At 45.7% G+C, this 20,217-nt stretch overlaps 1 protein-coding gene across 1 annotated transcript in view; it reads left to right on the top strand.

The window, feature by feature from the left end:
- The window catches only part of foxo1a (forkhead box O1 a), a 35,890-nt gene extending 25,982 nt beyond the window's left edge, over positions 1-9,908 (top strand). Inside the window, exons 2-4 of the mRNA XM_066665868.1 lie at positions 3,645-3,836; positions 4,207-5,447; positions 5,552-9,908. Of these exons, the coding sequence (XP_066521965.1) occupies positions 3,645-3,836; positions 4,207-5,447; positions 5,552-5,555 (1,437 nt within the window). The 3' untranslated portion in view covers positions 5,556-9,908. The remainder of the gene's footprint in view (positions 1-3,644; positions 3,837-4,206; positions 5,448-5,551) is intronic.
- Positions 9,909-20,217: the final 10,309 nt, after the last annotated feature.

Genomic DNA, 20,217 nt, shown 5'->3' with positions numbered 1-20,217 from the left:
CTGCAACATTTTTGTGTAGCTTGAAAAAGGCAGCATCCGCACATTGTGTGAGTACAAGTAGAGATCGTATAAAATCACATTTTATTATATTACATACATTAACCGCAGAGGTTGACCATGTTGCGCAAAAACATGACATATATTGCTTAATAACTTGTGAACAAGATTCCTTAGAAGATTACATACTATTGCATTTACAGTGAAGCATCCCTCACAGAAAATGACTTATACTCATATTTTCAGTATTTTCATTTTGGACCCTAATTGCTTTATTGGAATGATCCAAGCTTTCCCTATAATATTACCCTTTCTTTTTTGTAATAGTGTAATGCCTATTGCTTTTTACTGACTGTCTTCAGGCTCCAGACTGGGCCAAAGTTTTGCAGTTTGGACTGTAAATACACACTCCTAAACACACACAGTGGAGCATTCAAAAGATACACACAGCTTTCCTCTTTCCCCAGACGTGGGTAATGACAGAGCGAGGACCTGGTGTTCCATTAGTTCACGCTTAGTTCAGAAGAGCGTACACACACACACACACACACACACCCACATGCACACAAACACACACATGACCTAAAGCGGGAAACTGGGCTTCTCTGAGTCTGGCCACATCCAGACACACTTGCCTGCCAAACTCTTCTCACACAGCACTCAGAGTTCTGCCATGGTATTTCCCCCAAAGTCTCCTCCCCCTCCACTGCAGCCCGATCACAAACTCCTCCTCCTCCACTGAAACCCCGCCTCCAAACCTCAGAGCCCAACAACACAGCCAGACACTTAGGAACTCGGAGCCCCCCCCCCTCCCTTTCAGTTATTTGTCATGTTCCAAATGTTTTGAAAACTGCATTGATGATTCAGCAGTAGAATTGCTTCAAGTAAATGTGATTTAGCTGCAAATGTGTCCTGATTTGACACCCCTTTTAAATGAATGTTTACAAGAGTATCATCATGTTTGAATCATCAAGGCTGAATGAAAACAGTTATAAAGGGAAAGGTGTGGGTTTTTTTTTTCCACTTTGTCATGTGACATACCAGCCAGGCGGGTATTTTTGAGGTCAAAGGATCACACTAAAGGTGTGTCAGATTACAGTAAGAGTAATCAAAATAGAAAATGATACTGGTGTTTGTACTTTCAGTTAGGGAACATTTATTAACATCTTAAATTGCAGCCTAATTTTTCAAGTTATGACTCTTACAACCTGGAAAATACAATGAAAAACAAAGTTAAATAGTCATATGTTCAAATAGCCATGTCATTTTTAACATTAAAGCATTTTATTCTTTTTTTTTTTTTTTTAAACCATAGCTATTATGTTACTTTCACTGGTACCAAATGGTTTCAACAGATTTGTCCTTCTTAGAAAGCAGATAGAACAACAACATTGCTTCACTGAGCACTCGCTGTGACCTGGCTCAGATGCTGAAGCTTATGGAATTATCTGATATTTGAACAGAACAAAAGTTTTTTTTTTTTTTTTTTTTTTTTTTTTTTTTTTTTTTTTTTTTTTTTAATGAATGGATCACATGTGAAATGTTTACTCTGTCTTGCACCGGTCAGATTAGGGAGTTGTCTAATGTGCTGCTGGGCCAAGTTCTCTGCTGAAAACTATTCTGTTCCTGGTGAAAGGCATAATGGGTAATTCAGTATGTGTTGTAAGGCGTTAGGTAATGTGTGTTGACCTGGAGCTGGATAGATTTTGGAGTTTTGTGGTTTCTCTACTTCCTGCAGATTCCACTGATATTCTAGGGTCACGGGATGCTTCAGCGTCTGTTCTAAAATTGCAGTCATTCTTTGACACCACACACAATCACACAAAGTGGCCTGAGGTTTTCTGTGGTTCCTAAACGCAGTGCTTTCGGCCATTGGGTGTTATATTGTCACTGCCGGAACAAAGCCGTGTACCTTCACTGTGAAAGTATTGGCTGTCATTTACAATGTGTCAATAGGTATTTGTGAATGTGCTACTAGAAATAACAAAGAGTTTAGCTATCAGTGATTGGGAGCCTAGAGGGCAAAACTAGTCTTACTCTCTCTGGGTGGGTAGAACAGCACAATGCTACTCAACATAGGCCTGTTAGCTAACATAACAGAAATGGACAGTCAACGCTGTTCTCCAAATGTGCTGAGCTGTCCAGCATCATTGCTTTAGCAGCGGTTTGAGGGGAAAAACCTTTATACGTCTCACATCTTAGAAAAAGCATTACCCTGTAGAGTAACGTATACAAGAGCAGAATCTTCTTACATTTACCTTACATTCAAAGATAATGGTCTTCCTTTTCCTCTAATGTTACTTCACTGGGGATTTTGCTTCCACAGCATTAATGCCTATTACTTTTTCTCAAATGAAAATACAAACACTCTCTGTTTCCCTCTCTCTCTCTCTCTTGCCCTCTCTCTCCATGATTAGTCCTCTTTCTACATGAACACAAAGCATTTTAGTCCCCATCCATTAACAACTCTAAATTAGACACACAACCCATTAGGCCAGTGCCTCAAAAATGCCCAGTTTTGTTCGAGAAATAGCCCTAATGGTGAATATCACTATGACAACTTGAGTAGTACGTTTCCAACCACCTGAATGTTTACCTGCAGTGTGTGGCTCTGCATTTCCAATGCTTCCTGCTATCACGGGATGAACAGCACTGCAGGACTGAGTTTTATGCCATAAAGAGCAGAGAAGCCGAACTACGGACCATGTTTCAATAGTCAGCATGCATTTTATTGTTGAGAATTGTAAGTGTCTTTTAAAGAAAGACATTTTCTATGCAGTTTGTCTCGTTGTATGTATATTGTTATATTGATGAAACCATTTGTTGAAGAGAAATACTTTTTCTGCTTAAACCTATTGCACACACCTGGCTAACAGGATGGAAAAAAAAAAAAAAGATTTCCCCTCTTTTACCTGACAACGGCATGTCGACAAATATTTGTACGGCCACATCACCTTGGCGTAGGCATTCATTCTCTTCTTTAAGCTCCATTAGTTTTGTGCTAGAGACACGTCGTGTTAATAACGGTTTTGCTAGATGTTGCCCGCTGAGAACAATTCCGCATTTTGTTCTTCTTATTAAAGTCTTAGTAGGGAGTCTAATCAATAAATGCTGCTTTTGTTTATTGGAGATAAGAGGATCACTCAGCTTGTGTCTCTTAATATCACTTGGCAAAAAAAAAATAGTTTGCATATTGTATCTCTATCTCCATGGCTCCCTTTGTGATTGAAGATAGTGTATAGATGTTTATTAACAAACAGCTCGCTGCAAGGGCATCATCCGTCTATTAACATTTCCTTTGTGTGTATAAAACACCACAGAGTTCTCTAGATGGTTTTACATTTCTTTAACATTTGCATAAAAAACATGCAAGTTGTAAAGTATCAGTATGCATTTGTTTATGAAAATCAGGTGACTATGATACATAAAAAGTAACTGAAACCTTACTGAGTGTTGACAGATGACTGGATGGGTGTTAAGTTGAAATGGGGGCAAATATAAAGGAAAAGGTCAAGAGAAAATAGGTAGCTGAATAGAAAACAGCTGCTATGAGGATTTACACTGTGGTGATTTACCGTCAGAGCAGAATTTACTGGAAAAAAGGGCAAATGTTGGTCATAAAATCTCTCTCGCTCTCTCTCTCTCAGAACTCAATCCGGCACAACCTGTCCCTTCACAGCCGCTTCGTGCGGGTGCAGAATGAGGGGACGGGGAAGAGCTCGTGGTGGATGCTCAACCCTGAGGGCGGTAAGAGTGGTAAGTCGCCCCGCCGCCGCGCCGCCTCCATGGACAACACCGGCAAGTTTGCCAAGAGCAGAGGGCGCGCAGCCAAGAAAAAGGTACACTGCCAAAGTCTGTCCTCATCCGCCTCCTCGCATCCTGGCCAGCCATTATTCATGTAGTAATCCTGTGAGGTCAACACATTGGAGACATATTTAGTAATGCTTGAACTGAGAAAGCTTTTAGATGTTATTAAGTTATTAAATATTTTCAATAGCAAAAAAGCACAAATTCAGAAATATTGTCAACATTGTAGAACAGTTTCATATCTACAAAATGGTAGCTTTATACAAGAAAAGATATATTCATACTGAGCTGTAATTGTAAAGAGAATTACAGTAACGAAGAAAGAGTTCAAATTATGTAATGAAAAAACAAACAAACAAAACAGCAACAATATGTAAGTGACATCTTGCCTGTTCTCCACAGTTGGCTCTTCAGGGTGGTCCTGATGGGGGTGCAGACAGTCCGGGCTCTCAGTTCAGCAAGTGGCCTGGCAGCCCCAACTCCCACAGCAACGACGACTTTGACGCCTGGACAGCCTTTCGTCCTCGCACCAGCTCCAACGCCAGCACGGTCAGCGGTCGCCTCTCGCCCTTCATGTCAGAGCAGGACGACCTGGGGGACTCTGACATGCACATGGTCTACTCGGGCCCTGGCTCCGGGGCCAAAATGACCTCCACTCTCCCGAGCCTGTCAGAGATGACCGGTTCTTTGGGCCACAGCAGTTCAGAGAATGTGATGGAGAATCTTTTGGACAATCTCAATCTCCTCTCGCCCAAGAACCCGGCTGTGGTTTCCTCAGGAGGTCCTGGGACAGGCTCTAACCAGTCCTCCCCCTCATCTCTCCTGCAGAGCAGCTCCGGGTACCCCCCTTACAGCTCACCAGGCATGGCTGCGGTCAACCAGCAACCACCGCAAGATTACCGCAAGTGCCTGTACGGTCAGGCAAGCATGGCCACTCTGTCTTCAATGTCCATGCAACCCCTGTCTGAGACTAAGGCCAGTTTCGGAGGTGGACCTGGACCAATGTCGCAGTTTAACTGCACGGCGGGACTGCTGAAGGAGCTTCTGACTTCAGATTCTGAGCCACACGGTGCAGACATGATGCCCTCTGTAGACACAGTAGTGTCTCAAACTACAAACACAGCAGGGCGAATGTTGCCCCCTTACACCAGCAGCCGGAGTGAGCTCATGGGCGGTGGACCCTCTCACGGCCACAACCTCTCTCACCAACATGCTATTCACAGCCCGGGTCCACCCCCCTCGGTGGCCATGAACGGACGCACGCTGCACCCCCTGCCCAGCATGAACCACGGGGGCGTAAGTGGCCGTCTCGGGTCAGTCAAGTCAGCCATGCAGATGCAGTATGGAACGTCTGGTCACATGGGCGGAGGAGGAGGACTTTCCTTCTGCAGCCTCAACGGCAACGGGTACAGCCGAGGCCCTGGCCTGGCCCCTGAGCAGCACCACCACCACCAGCATCTGGAGAAACTGCCCAGCGACCTGGACGGCATGCCCGTGGAGCGCTTTGAGTGTGACATGGAGTCCATCCTGCACGACACGCTGATGGATGGAGACTCGCTGGACTTCAACTTTGACCCCATGACCAGCCAGCAAGGGTTCCCGCCACATGGCGTCAAGACCACCACTCACAGCTGGGTGTCAGGGTAAAGATACAAACACCTGACATCTCTGAGATATTTCAATCAAACGTACACAACTTATTATACAATAAATGTTTTGTTTTCTTCCATTTTCTCTTTTCTTACAGGTAAAACATTTCTGCGTCTCAGACTGGAGAGTATCAGCTCAAAGAGGTCATCCTCGTCCGTTCAGCCAATACCCTCTCTCCTTTCTCTCTCTCCCGCTTCTCATCAAAGACATTTCCCTGCTCTCCCTCTGCTCAGCTGTGGCTGTGATATGACCGCACACTGCCAAGGACGTTAGATCTGTGAGGGGCAGAAGGATGCTCTGCTCTGTCGCTATCATGCACCTTCAAACCAAGTGCCAAACCAGGTGCCTGTACTTCTTAGCCAAATCACGTGCTTTATTTTGCTGCCTTTTTCTCAATATAGAGAACCAGTGGTCAAATCAGGGCAAAATCGGCATGGTCCACGACCATGGCCCGCATATGAGCCACAAAACACATTCACGCAAGCATGTACACTTACATTTATACATATGCAAATACGCCTCACATTACCCATCATGATTATATCAACACAATCAATTTCTCTATTAACCCCAAACTGTGATCACGTGATGTTTTTCAAGCATTATAATCAGACCCAAGCCCTTTATCCTCCACAGACCTTTAACTTGACCATTGTGTGGTAATATGTAATCTTTTTTTTTTTTTTTTAAAACCTGTCATTACGTGCTGTTCGAGCTCAAACTGCTGCCTCTAGCTTTCTGCTGGGCATCCTAATGTCTATATGCAGAGCTGTATGCCCTGGATATTCCACTGCTGGCCTTATTGGGAAGGTGAACTGGATCCTGCAGATGAGTGTATATAGTCAGATCTGGACAAGGTTCTCTAAGGCAGGACCTTTTTTAAGAAGTTAGGGAAACCCCTCAACCTCCTCTGACTATTTTACATAATAATACTTTCTGTTTTAGAATCAAAGCAGATGTCCTACTTTTTAAAAGTGTGTTGTGATTATGTAGTTTACACAAAGAATTCAGCAATCAGGGCAGCAGATATAACATGTTTTGTAAATCTGAACGAACTGGATCTGACACTTGACACTTCTTTTGGCTCATTCTCCCTTGTAAGGGTGCTTCTCATTCAGACTGTGTACACGGTTCCACATTTCTTTGTAAATACATGGTAAATATACATACGGCAGAAACATAAATTTGATATATTTGAGGTTTTTTTTAACGTTACTGTTGATAGTGTGTATGTATTGCTTTAGCCGAGGTTAGATTAAGCTCTGTATAATGCATGCACATGTCAACAGCGTTTTGGGGTCTCTAAAGAACAAGTCCACCCATTTTCTCAAAGTTTCTTTGTGTTCCTATCCTTAAAGCTATCATATTTGTTCAGCCTATGTTGAATACTCTGAATTATATGTAATAAACTTGTATATTAATATGCATTTTAATTGACCAGAAGTTTGACCTTACAGTCACTTATTATTTGACTTTCCAAAACTCACATTGGGTTTGCTACTCTCAGGTTTGGAAAGACTGTAGATTTTTATTTGACAAATGGATGGACTTATTCTTTAACATTTCTCGTAGGGGTCTTGTGATTGTGGCTCATTTTGTAGTTACAAACTACAGAGCAGGCAGGCTTATGCCAGTATGATAACACAGAATGAGCCTCCATCTGTGTTCGCAGAAAAGCTACAGTACTCTGCCTTTAAGAAAGCGTAGGGAGATTTATTTCCTTTTGTTTATTTATTAGAGTGAAGGAGAAGAGATGTGATTGAATCACGTCAGATTATGACAAATGTGTTATATTTGGGTTTTATTTCCTCTTTCTCTGAAAATGCAGGCACTGTGATGTACATGTCAATATGTGTGTGATGTTATGACTTTGTATTGCCTTTACATTTATTGATATCAGAAGAAAAAGATGCCTTATTCAAGATTCGACAACGTAGCCCCACTGCCATCTTTCTATCTGTCATTTTTTTTCTGCTCACTGTTGTTTGAACACATGTCCTTTAGAGCCCATGTGGATGAGATTCAATATTACTGACACTTCTGTGTAGCCCTGGAACACCATTATGAAGCACACAAGCTTTCGTTTTGTTTTATTCGCTCTGACACCCCCAGCATTTGTACTTATTGGGCACTGCCAGGGGGCAATTCATAGCATTCTTTCTGAATCACTGGATCAGCCTTCAAAAGCACCCAGTTGGGAAAAGATTGAGAACTTCATGGAAAATGAACAATAGCCTTCAAAGCGTAGTTATTGTTTGTTGTGCTTTCCAGCTCCGCTGTGATAAAACGGAAAAATGTCAGCTTCTTTTCTTTTTGGATTTGATCTGAAGGACACAGATTGCCCTGGCTATGATAAAAAAAAGAAAAATATATATTTAGAGCATTTGGCAGGCACCCATACAGAGCAAATTACAATTTCAATGAAGGTACAGGGGCTTTTAAAGTGCAGTTTAAAGACTCAAGGACCCTTATTGGTATGGTAATGTGCCTCTACCTGAGCTGGGATCCAAACCATAGTCTACCATAGGGAGTGTAGTTATTTTAATTACAGTTATGCATGAAAAGAACAGATGGAAAACAACCTAGTCTTGCCACATTTAAAATACTAATATTAATACTAAAATACACAGATTACAGTCCACATACTTATGCTACACTAAATTCAGTTAAATTAGTACTAATTATGCTCTGTTTCTAATGACACATTCAGTTTAGTGTTCTGTAAACTTTGACTATAATCAGCAAATTGACCAAAAAATGTGTTGTACAATGTATGTATCACATTGTACATAATGATAAATAGCAATGACGATGAGAGGAAGCGACTATTAACATAAAAACATTCTAGGACAAGTCTTTAGTTCCTTATCAAGTTCTGGAATGTGGTATGAAAAAATCAAGGAATTTAAAGTGAAAATCAGTATTATGACGTCCCCAGTCACATTACACTTACATGGCTTTGTTACTGTTGTGCCCTAAACAAGACAAAATAAGAGTTTGGACATTTCCAGAGGGTTGTACGAGGCTATATCACTGTATTTATGTTTCAGCACTTTTTAAATCTCTTTTTTTTTTTTTTTTATCTGAGACATCCAGCCCAATCATATAGCAGCCTCTGTGTAAAACGAACAGCGTTTTTGAAATGATTAAGCAGTGCATTAAGACTTGAATCTGCTCCACAAGCTGAACTCTGAATTCTTGAATACTGACGTATAAATAAAGAGTGTACACTTTGGAGCAATTTTAACATTATGTGAAAGCATGTGCAGTCGCTGCTTTTTAAATGTCAAACAGTTGAAGTTTTCACAGAAATGCTTTCTTCCTTCAAATTATGGCATTTTTCTTTCCAGACCTGAGGTTAGTGTGGGACACGCACTGGGCAGAACGCTGCCCTGAGTCTATTATAGAGAATTATTGATAAGACTGAGTTATTATCTGAGGTGTTTGTGTGTTTTTGGTTTTTTTTTTGTTTTTTTGTGCAGGCCACTCATTTTAAAGCAGAGAAAAAATACTGTAACATAGATTTGGAATTCTTCTACTAATATTAATCGGTATAAATATATTTCATATATACAAGGACAAAACCTGATCTGTATTGTATTTTTGCTTTGTTAATTCAGCAAGTGCTCACACCTATGCATTCTTGTACTTCATTTATTTTTATTATTTTGTGTTACCTTCGGTTTGTTTTTACTGACGACAATATATTTCGTGTACTATGGAGTTGTGGGAGAAGTTATGACGTAATGATAAAAAAAAAAAAAAAACAATATGAAGTATTTAGACATTAGACAACCTTTTACATGTAAAGCTTTTGTTTTGATTTTTGTAAACTGACTCTGTTATTCTTGTATTTAGCTGTTTTTTAAAATTAAAAATAGAGTTAGAAAAAAAACAGATTTTTAAAAATGCAAAAACATAATCTAAATCAGATTTGAAAGTGAAATAAAAATCAAACTGTTTATTAAGATTGAGGGTTTCGGACCAATTTTTATAGAAAAATAAATATCTATAAATTAAGATATTGCACTTTCATAGAGGGACAAAGCAGTGAAGATGTGACCTATTTTGAAACAAACTGTTACATTTCTTAACCCATGTACAGAAATGATTTGTTTCACAATCAGAAAACTATTATATATGAATATATGTATCTCAATGTGCAATCAGCTTTATGTAGAATAAATCTTTAGAAGAGAAAAAAAGGATGTTCTTTGGAGATCATTGTCATGCTGACATACCCTTACTGATCCAGTACGTCTTTTTGTTGTACATTCAGCTTTCTGGCAGTAAGCAGCAGTTGTAAGCCAGTTTGTAAAATGTGAGGCCATAGCTCTCTGACTTAGTTCTTGATGCAGTTGCCTGTCGTGCTTGTAATTCCCCATACAACAACCAGACTATGTTGCTGCTGTATGAAGCCATATGTGTACATAAATGATCTTACATAAAGAAGAATTCAGTGTGCCTCTTGTCTGTCTTGTGTCTTCTTCTTCCATTTCAAAGCTAACTCCATGTTATGGGGTGGTATTTTGAATAACTAATGAAAGAGGAGAATGTTTTTTTAAATCACTGATGTCTTAGATGTGTGGCGGTCCTTCATGCTGCCTCCAGTTAATGACTTTGTCAGGAATAGCTGCTGCTCTATTTCTGCTTTAGACGAAGCCTGAGGTTGTTTAAGGTCACGGGTTTTCTCTCCACATGGCTAAGCTCAGAGTAGAAATTTCTGTGAGGGCTGAGAGTTCCACTTTGTTCTTTCTGCCTGATGCTGGAACACTGTTATAGAAGTTTGAATCCTGTAGCTGGAGCGAAAACACAAAGCCCGTTTATATCTCATCACTGTACGCCCAAAGGGTGCTTACCTAACATGTCTACTGAAGTCAAACAACAGACTTTCTGCAAAGTTTTACATCGGATTTTGGAACACTGGGAAGGATTTGATTATATCCAGCCACACGAACATGAGGGAAGTCAGGGTACAGGGTTGGGCGATTAGCTCTGAGTCACATGCACCACTCCTGTTCAACCCAAGGTTGTACCTGAGGGAGCTTGATCACTCAAGAGAGCGCAGCTACACTCCTCTACAGACCAGTGCTGGAGAGTTTCATATCCCTCTAACAGACAAACTTTAGCATGGAAATCATTCAAAATGTGTGCTCAATCATTATTTAGAATCATGTCTGAATAAATATGGTCACATCTCTGAAATGAGCGCTCCCAGTGTGCGAAATGCTCTTATTTCGGAAATTACAAAATGTAAATAAAAATACATTTTTATACAATTTCATACAAAGTATGTAAAATAGTGGATCGTATATACGTTCAGGGTCACAGTGGGTCCAGTGCGTACCCAGAATAACTGGGAGCAAAGTCTCCTGGAGGGGGCGCCAGTCATTCACAGGGCGACACATTCACTCAGACTTATAGATACTTTTAAGTCAGCAATCCACCTACCAACGTGTGTGTTTTAGACTGTGGGAGGAAACTGGAACACCCGGAGGCTTTAGTGAGCCAACGATTTCATTCATTCATTATCTGTAACTGCTTATCCAATTCAGGGTCGCGGTGGGTCCAGAGCCTACCTGGAATCATTGGGCGCAAGGCAGGAATACACCCTGGAGGGGGCGCTAGTCCTTTACAGGGCAACACAGACACACACACACACACCTACGGACAACTTTGAGTCACCAATCCACCTACTAATGTGTGTTTTTGGACTGTGGGAAGAAACCGGAGCACCCGGAGGAAACCCACGCGGACACGAGGAGAACACACCAACTCCTCACAGACAGTCACCCGGAGCGGGAATCGAACCCACAACCTCCAGGCCCCTGGAGCTGTGTGACTGCGACACTACCTGCTGGTATATAAGGATAAGTAAATAAGGAGTCCTGCACCCCTGGGATCCCCTGTATTTCACACTTTGGATATTCCATAAAAGTAAATAACATCTGTAATGTAAAATGATTATATACATTTTTTTATTTCAAATCGATTTATCAACAATATTAAGGACGGTTAATGTTTTCAGTGATAATACATTGTTATACTGTTGTTTCAAATAACTTTTGGCCTCAGGAAAAAGCAAGAAACATCAGCATCTTCTTCTCAACGACCAAATTTATCTCATTTCCCAGAGAGTGTCCCAGCTACTATTCTCTGGTTTCTTTAAAGTAGTTCAAAGAAATCTGCAGGAACATTTTTACACACCAACCAAGTTCTCTCCAAGATGAAAGCTATTTAAGTACCCTTTATCTGATGGAGACCGTTTTGGTGGTGTACCAGGTCTTGCAATAGGAGCCCTATTTTGTCTATGGTTTTATGTAACCATTATCTCTACTAAAGACCCTTTGAAGAAGCTTCCCTCCCTGTAGCTATTCCAAAGCCTGGAAGTTCTGAGAGATGGCTTACGGCAGGGAATCACATGAAGTACCGATCAGTGTTTCAAAGAACTGAACTGTTAATTCACTAGAAGGATCTAGTGGTGAGGAACCCACTTACCCTTGGATAGACTTGGTGTCCTTTTGAACCCAGCTAGCTCTCTCTTTCTCTATTCTCTCTTTCTCTCTCTGTCTCTCTCTCCTGACTCTGAGATATGATCAGCCATGGGCTTCAAAGCCAGATGGCACTGGAGAGAGCGAGTGAGCCGTGAGAAAAGCTGTGGGGATCTGAAACTCCTTCCTTCTGATAGTATAGAAAGCCAGCAGGAGGAAAATATGTGCAGCTCTGGCACTTTCCACCCTTTTCTCACTCTCCCTCTCTCCTCCAGGTCTGGGTGTAGAGTTTCTGTTATGGCTCTGGCTTCCAGCTGAGATCTCAATGGCTGGAACCCACCACCACCCTGCCTCTCAAACTCTCCAGCCAGGAGTTCTCGGCCCACCGGCAAGCACTTAGAAAGAAACCCCCTCAGGGATCCGTATTCGGTTTGTTGAGTTATAGGGAACAGAAATGTACCATATTCCGTTAGATTTTCTTTTCTAAATGTGCTCAAAAACCAGAAAATGTAGTTTGAAGTGGTCCATCCCATTCCTCAGGGAGAGTGTAGGTAGCATATACTTCAGTAAACACTCCACTAATGCACTGCAATTATATTCCTCTGAAAAGAAGAATTACAGATGGGTATAAAGTTGTTTTTAATGAACAATTTCTAACTATAAACTCCTGTAGATGAAATTGGGCGTATGAATGGACACCTACAGTTAAGTTCTCTATGAGGTACTGGATATGTTCCCTCGAGGGTACCACCACACTGACAGCAAAAGGTACCACCACAATGACATTTATTGTGGAGAGCAGATATTTTTGATGATGCCGATGCTTCTGCCCTGGGAAGATAAAGGTGATGTTCTTAAACAAAAATGCAGAATTGTCTCGCACCGTTCTAAAGAAGCACATTTATATTTATGGCATTCAGCAGGTGCTTTTGTCCAGTGCACCTTGAAATATCTATGGTATTACAGATGTATGACAAGGCAGCCGCTGTAGATTAGTGATCCTGCCTTTGGGAGTTGGGAATGGAACCATGTCTGCTCTGCGTAATCCACTACACTATACAAACCTGCAGTACCAAATCACTCCACATCCCTTTAAGATCCTCCATGTGAAGTTATAACATGCTCTACTGTGTCAGAAGTGGTTGAGCAGAGAGAGGACAGGTGGAAAAGCTCAGCTCAGTCTGAGAGCTGCCACTTACTTCTTCTCTTCTCTGCTGTCCTGAATTCACTTCTCTTTTTCTTTTTTTCTTCCCTCACTCGCTTTGTGCAGCAGTGTGGTCCAATGTTCCCTTTAAACGGCCTGTGTTGACAGAGAGAAGAGAGAATGGGAGAGAGAGAGAGAGAGAGAGAGAGAGAGAGAGAGAGAGTGAGGGAGAGAGAGAGAGAGAGAGAGAGAGAGAGAACTCCCCCCTTCCAGAGACTGCTTATGAGTAGACTTCTGTGGAATTTGCTCGTTTTGTTTGTGTGTGTGTGTGTTTTTAAAGGCTAATATGGAAAGCTGCCAAAAGCCTATGTGGGTCCATGCATTCTCTGAGGGGCCAGGCGAGGCAACCAGGCAAAAAGCTACATCAGGACACACACTTAGTATCTCTTCAGCCAAGAACATTTCATTTTCACCAGCAGCTTTTTATTTTCTCTCCTCAGACTTTCTGTTCTGTAAGCAGCCCACACCGAGCCGCCTGGGCCACTGAAAGACCTGAAATTACCTTTGACCCCTGGTGCAGTCACTGATGATGTACGAAAAAACACATTCAAACCAACTGTGGCTTTCTCATTTTCTCTTTTCTAAAAGTTTCTTGGCTCGGACGTAAAGTTCTAGAGAATGCAATAATTTCACTCTTCTCTTCTTCTTTATGGTACAGATGTGTGCCCACAGTGGGGTCACTTATTGCCATGGGCCTCTGGACACAGTGTAATGATACATGACTCTCATTTCATCTAGACGTTTTTTTAAACTTTAAAGGTTCTTTAGCATGTGTCCCCTTCTCCAACAAAGCCAGACCTAAAATGACAATTTTTCACGTCTGGAAATTTTATTTTGAGTGAAAGCTATCTTTTTGGTGTTCAGAAGCTCTCTTGCCATGCACTGATTTACAAAATAATCACAATTAAATAAATATAAAAAAACTCCCCCTTATTATTAACACCATTATATTCCCTTAAACACAATTCAGTTTCTCATTTTTATCTAATTTTTATAAATATTTAAATTTCTTTTTATTATTATTTACACAGGGACCTGAAGGATGTGGGTTCGAGCCCCGCTCCGGGTGACTGTCTGTGTTAGGAGTGTGGTGTGTTCTCCCTGTGTCTGCGTGGGTTTCCTCCAGGTGACAGTCTGTGAGGAGCGTGGTGTGTTCTCCCTGTGTCTGCGTGGGTTTCCTCCGGGTGACTGTCTGTGAGGAGCGTGGTGTGTTCTCCCTGTGTCTGCGTGGGTTTCCTCCGGGTGACTGTCTGTGAGGAGTGTGGTGTGTTCTCCCTGTGTCTGCGTGGGTTTCCTCCGGGTGACTGTCTGTGAGGAGCGTGGTGTGTTCTCCCTGTGTCTGCGTGGGTTTCCTCCGGGTGACTGTCTGGGAGGAGCGTGGTGTGTTCTCCCTGTGTCTACGTGGGTTTCCTCCAGGTGACTGTCTGTGAGGAGTGTGGTGTGTTCTCCCTGTGTCTGCGTGGGTTTCCTCCGGGTGACTGTCTGTGAGGAGTGTGGTGTGTTCTTTCTTTGTGTGCGTGGGTTTCCTTCGGGTGACTGTCTGTGAGGAGTGTGGTGTGTTCTCCCTGTGTCTACGTGGGTTTCCTCCGGGTGACTGTCTGTGAGGAGCGTGGTGTGTTCTCCCTGTGTCTGCGTGGGTTTCCTCCAGGTGACTGTCTGTGAGGAGTGTGGTGTGTTCTCCCTGTGTCTGCGTGGGTTTCCTCCGGGTGACTGTCTGTGAGGAGCGTGGTGTGTTCTCCCTGTGTCTGCGTGGGTTTCCTCCGGGTGACTGTCTGTGAGGAGCGTGGTGTGTTCTCCCTGTGTCTGCGTGGGTTTCCTCCGGGTGACTGTCTGTGAGGAGCGTGGTGTGTTCTCCCTGTGTCTGCGTGGGTTTCCTCCGGGTGACTGTCTGTGAGGAGCGTGGTGTGTTCTCCCTGTGTCTGCGTGGGTTTCCTCCGGGTGACTGTCTGTGAGGAGTGTGGTGTGTTCTCCCTGTGTCTGCGTGGGTTTCCTCCGGGTGACTGTCTGTGAGGAGTGTGGTGTGTTCTCCCTGTGTCTGCGTGGGTTTCCTCCGGGTGACTGTCTGGGAGGAGCGTGGTGTGTTTTCCCTGTGTCTACGTGGGTTTCCTCCAGGTGACTGTCTGTGAGGAGTGTGGTGTGTTCTCCCTGTGTCTGCGTGGGTTTCCTCCGGGTGACTGTCTGTGAGGAGTGTGGTGTGTTCTCCCTGTGTCTGCGTGGGTTTCCTCCGGGTGATTGTCTGTGAGGAGTGTGGTGTGTTCTCCCTGTGTCTGCATGGGTTTCCTCCGGGTGACTGTCTGTGAGGAGTGTGGTTTGTTCTCTCTGTGTCTGGGTGGGGTTCCTCCGGGTGACTGTCTGTGAGGAGTGTGGTGTGTTCTCCCTGTGTCTGCGTGGGTTTCCTCCGGGTGACTGTCTGTGAGGAGTGTGGTGTGTTCTCTCTTTGTGTGCGTGGGTTTCCTTCGGGTGACTGTCTGTGAGGAGTGTGGTGTGTTCTCTCTGTGTCTACGTGGGTTTCCTCCGGGTGACTGTCTGTGAGGAGCGTGGTGTGTTCTCCCTGTGTCTGCGTGGGTTTCCTCCAGGTGACTGTCTGTGAGGAGTGTGGTGTGTTCTCCCTGTGTCTGCGTGGGTTTCCTCCGGGTGACTGTCTGTGAGGAGCGTGGTGTGTTCTCCCTGTGTCTGCGTGGGTTTCCTCCGGGTGACTGTCTGTGAGGAGCGTGGTGTGTTCTCCCTGTGTCTGCGTGGGTTTCCTCCGGGTGACTGTCTGTGAGGAGCGTGGTGTGTTCTCCCTGTGTCTGCGTGGGTTTCCTCCGGGTGACTGTCTGGGAGGAGCGTGGTGTGTTCTCCCTGTGTCTACGTGGGTTTCCTCCAGGTGACTGTCTGTGAGGAGTGTGGTGTGTTCTCCCTGTGTCTGCGTGGGTTTCCTCCGGGTGACTGTCTGTGAGGAGTGTGGTGTGTTCTCCCTGTGTCTGCGTGGATTTCCTCCGGGTGATTGTCTGTGAGGAGTGTGGTGTGTTCTCCCTGTGTCTGCATGGGTTTCCTCCGGGTGACTGTCTGTGAGGAGTGTGGTTTGTTCTCTCTGTGTCTGGGTGGGGTTCCTCCGGGTGACTGTCTGTGAGGAGTGTGGTGTGTTCTCCCTGTGTCTGCGTGGGTTTCCTCCGGGTGACTGTCTGTGAGGAGTGTGGTGTGTTCTCTCTTTGTGTGCGTGGGTTTCCTTCGGGTGACTGTCTGTGAGGAGTGTGGTGTGTTCTCCCTGTGTCTACGTGGGTTTCCTCCGGGTGACTGTCTGTGAGGAGCGTGGTGTGTTCTCCCTGTGTCTGCGTGGGTTTCCTCCAGGTGACTGTCTGTGAGGAGTGTGGTGTGTTCTCCCTGTGTCTGCATGGGTTTCCTCCGGGTGACTGTCTGTGAGGAGCGTGGTGTGTTCTCCCTGTGTCTGCGTGGGTTTCCTCCGGGTGACTGTCTGTGAGGAGCGTGGTGTGTTCTCCCTGTGTCTGCGTGGGTTTCCTCCGGGTGACTGTCTGTGAGGAGCGTGGTGTGTTCTCCCTGTGTCTGCGTGGGTTTCCTCCGGGTGACTGTCTGTGAGGAGCGTGGTGTGTTCTCCCTGTGTCTGCGTGGGTTTCCTCCGGGTGACTGTCTGTGAGGAGTGTGGTGTGTTCTCCCTGTGTCTGCGTGGGTTTCCTCCGGGTGACTGTCTGTGAGGAGTGTGGTGTGTTCTCCCTGTGTCTGCGTGGGTTTCCTCCGGGTGACTGTCTGGGAGGAGCGTGGTGTGTTCTCCCTGTGTCTACGTGGGTTTCCTCCAGGTGACTGTCTGTGAGGAGTGTGGTGTGTTCTCCCTGTGTCTGCGTGGGTTTCCTCCGGGTGACTGTCTGTGAGGAGTGTGGTGTGTTCTCCCTGTGTCTGCGTGGGTTTCCTCCGGGTGATTGTCTGTGAGGAGTGTGGTGTGTTCTCCCTGTGTCTGCATGGGTTTCCTCCGGGTGACTGTCTGTGAGGAGTGTGGTTTGTTCTCTCTGTGTCTGGGTGGGGTTCCTCCGGGTGACTGTCTGTGAGGAGTGTGGTGTGTTCTCCCTGTGTCTGCGTGGGTTTCCTCCGGGTGACTGTCTGTGAGGAGTGTGGTGTGTTCTCTCTTTGTGTGCGTGGGTTTCCTTCGGGTGACTGTCTGTGAGGAGTGTGGTGTGTTCTCCCTGTGTCTACGTGGGTTTCCTCCGGGTGACTGTCTGTGAGGAGCGTGGTGTGTTCTCCCTGTGTCTGCGTGGGTTTCCTCCAGGTGACTGTCTGTGAGGAGTGTGGTGTGTTCTCCCTGTGTCTGCGTGGGTTTCCTCCGGGTGACTGTCTGTGAGGAGCGTGGTGTGTTCTCCCTGTGTCTGCGTGGGTTTCCTCCGGGTGACTGTCTGTGAGGAGCGTGGTGTGTTCTCCCTGTGTCTGCGTGGGTTTCCTCCGGGTGACTGTCTGTGAGGAGCGTGGTGTGTTCTCCCTGTGTCTGCGTGGGTTTCCTCCGGGTGACTGTCTGTGAGGAGCGTGGTGTGTTCTCCCTGTGTCTGCGTGGGTTTCCTCCGGGTGACTGTCTGTGAGGAGCGTGGTGTGTTCTCCCTGTGTCTGCGTGGGTTTCCTCCGGGTGACTGTCTGTGAGGAGCGTGGTGTGTTCTCCCTGTGTCTGCGTGGGTTTCCTCCGGGTGACTGTCTGTGAGGAGCGTGGTGTGTTCTCCCTGTGTCTGCGTGGGTTTCCTCCGGGTGACTGTCTGTGAGGAGCGTGGGGTGTTCTCCCTGTGTCTGCGTGGGTTTCCTCCGGGTGACTGTCTGTGAGGAGTGTGGTGTGTTCTCCCTGTGTCTGCGTGGGTTTCCTCCGGGTGACTGTCTGTGAGGAGTGTGGTGTGTTCTCCCTGTGTCTGCGTGGGTTTCCTCCGGGTGACTGTCTGTGAGGAGTGTGGTTTGTTCTCTCTGTGTCTGCATGGGTTTCCTCCGGGTGACTGTCTGTGAGGAGTGTGGTGTGTTCTCCCTGTGTCTGCGTGGGTTTCCTCCGGGTGACTGTCTGTGAGGAGCGTGGTGTGTTTTCCCTGTGTCTGCGTGGGTTTCCTCCAGGTGACTGTCTGTGAGGAGTGTGGTGTGTTCTCCCTGTGTCTGCGTGGGTTTCCTCCGGGTGACTGTCTGTGAGGAGCGTGGTGTGTTCTCCCTGTGTCTGCGTGGGTTTCCTCCGGGTGACTGTCTGTGAGGAGCGTGGTGTGTTCTCCCTGTGTCTGCGTGGGTTTCCTCCGGGTGACTGTCTGTGAGGAGCGTGGTGTGTTCTCCCTGTGTCTGCGTGGGTTTCCTCCGGGTGACTGTCTGTGAGGAGCGTGGTGTGTTCTCCCTGTGTCTGCGTGGGTTTCCTCCGGGTGACTGTCTGTGAGGAGCGTGGTGTGTTCTCCCTGTGTCTGCGTGGGTTTCCTCCGGGTGACTGTCTGTGAGGAGCGTGGTGTGTTCTCCCTGTGTCTGCGTGGGTTTCCTCCGGGTGACTGTCTGTGAGGAGTGTGGTGTGTTCTCCCTGTGTCTGCGTGGGTTTCCTCCGGGTAACTGTCTGTGAGGAGTGTGGTGTGTTCTCCCTGTGTCTGCGTGGGTTTCCTCCGGGTGATTGTCTGTGAGGAGTGTGGTGTGTTCTCCCTGTGCCTGCATGGGTTTCCTCCGGGTGACTGTCTGTGAGGAGTGTGGTTTGTTCTCTCTGTGTCTGCATGGGTTTCCTCCGGGTGACTGTCTGTGAGGAGTGTGGTGTGTTCTCCCTGTGTCTGCGTGGGTTTCCTCCGGGTGACTGTCTGTGAGGAGTGTGGTGTGTTCTTCCTGTGTCTGCGTGGGTTTCCTCCGGGCGACTGTCTGTGAGGAGTGTTGTTTGTTTTCTCTGTGTCTGGGTGGGGTTCCTCCGGGTGACTGTCTGTGAGGAGTGTGGTGTGTTCCCCCTGTGTCTGCGTGGGTTTCCTCCGGGTGACTGTCTGTGAGGAGTGTGGTGTGTTCTCTCTGTGTCTGCGTGGGTTTCCTCCGGGTGACTGTCTTTGAGGAGTGTGGTTTGTTCTCTCTGTGTCTGGGTGGGGTTCCTCCGGGTGACTGTCTGTGAGGAGTGTGGTTTGTTCTCTCTGTGTCTGGGTGGGGTTCCTCCAGGTGACTGTCTGTGAGGAGTGTGGTGTGTTCTCCCTGTGTCTGCATGGGTTTCCTCCGGGTGACTGTCTGTGAGGAGTGTGGTTTGTTCTCTCTGTGTCTGGGTGGGGTTCCTCCGGGTGACTGTCTGTGAGGAGTGTGGTGTGTTCTCCCTGTGTCTGCGTGGGTTTCCTCCGGGTGACTGTCTGTGAGGAGTGTGGTGTGTTCTCTCTGTGTCTGCATAGGTTTCCTCCGGGTGCTCCGGTTTCCTCCCACAGTCCAAAAACACACGTTGGTAGGTGGTCTGGCGACTCAAAAGTGTCCGTAGGTGTGAGCATATGTTTGTGTGTCACCCTGTGAAAGACTATCACCCCCTACAAGGTGTTTTCCCGCCTTGCGCCCAATGATTCCAGGTAGGCTCCGGACACACCTCAACCCTGAACTGGATAAGCGCTTACAGACAATGAATGAATGAATATTTACATAATTACTTACATAGTAATTAGTGAATCATATATAACCACTGATAACTATAGATTAGTAGATCTAGAGCTTGAAGAAATGTGTTTATAACTGCAAAAAACGGACAATTATGCTTCATCTAACATTCACACTGTACCAGCTAGTCAACACTTCATTCAGCCTTGAAAACTCTCTCTCTCTCTCTCTCTCACTCTCTCTGAGGATAGGATTCTGTGTGTCTACTCATAACGATAATTTCACCTGTGTCTCTCAGGCTCCTGTGGGTTCTATGCTCCTGCAGTAAATAAGGCACAAAGGGACACAGCCGAGGGCCCAACAGCTCCTGCTAGCTGCTACTGTACTGTCTGGGGAGAAAAGTGGATAAGAACATTGACATTGGAAGCACTGTATATGGTCTTCTTCCACTCCTCACAGTTCAGAATATACTGTATGCCACAAAAGCCTTAAGGCTAGCTAAGAAATTATTTTAAACCATCTGGGCCACAAATGAGTGTG

This window comes from Hoplias malabaricus, chromosome 1 (genome assembly GCF_029633855.1).
Source record: "Hoplias malabaricus isolate fHopMal1 chromosome 1, fHopMal1.hap1, whole genome shotgun sequence".
Classification (NCBI taxonomy): domain Eukaryota; kingdom Metazoa; phylum Chordata; class Actinopteri; order Characiformes; family Erythrinidae; genus Hoplias; species Hoplias malabaricus.
Note: the sequence above shows the minus strand (reverse complement) of the source record. Positions and strands in the feature narration are given on the sequence as shown.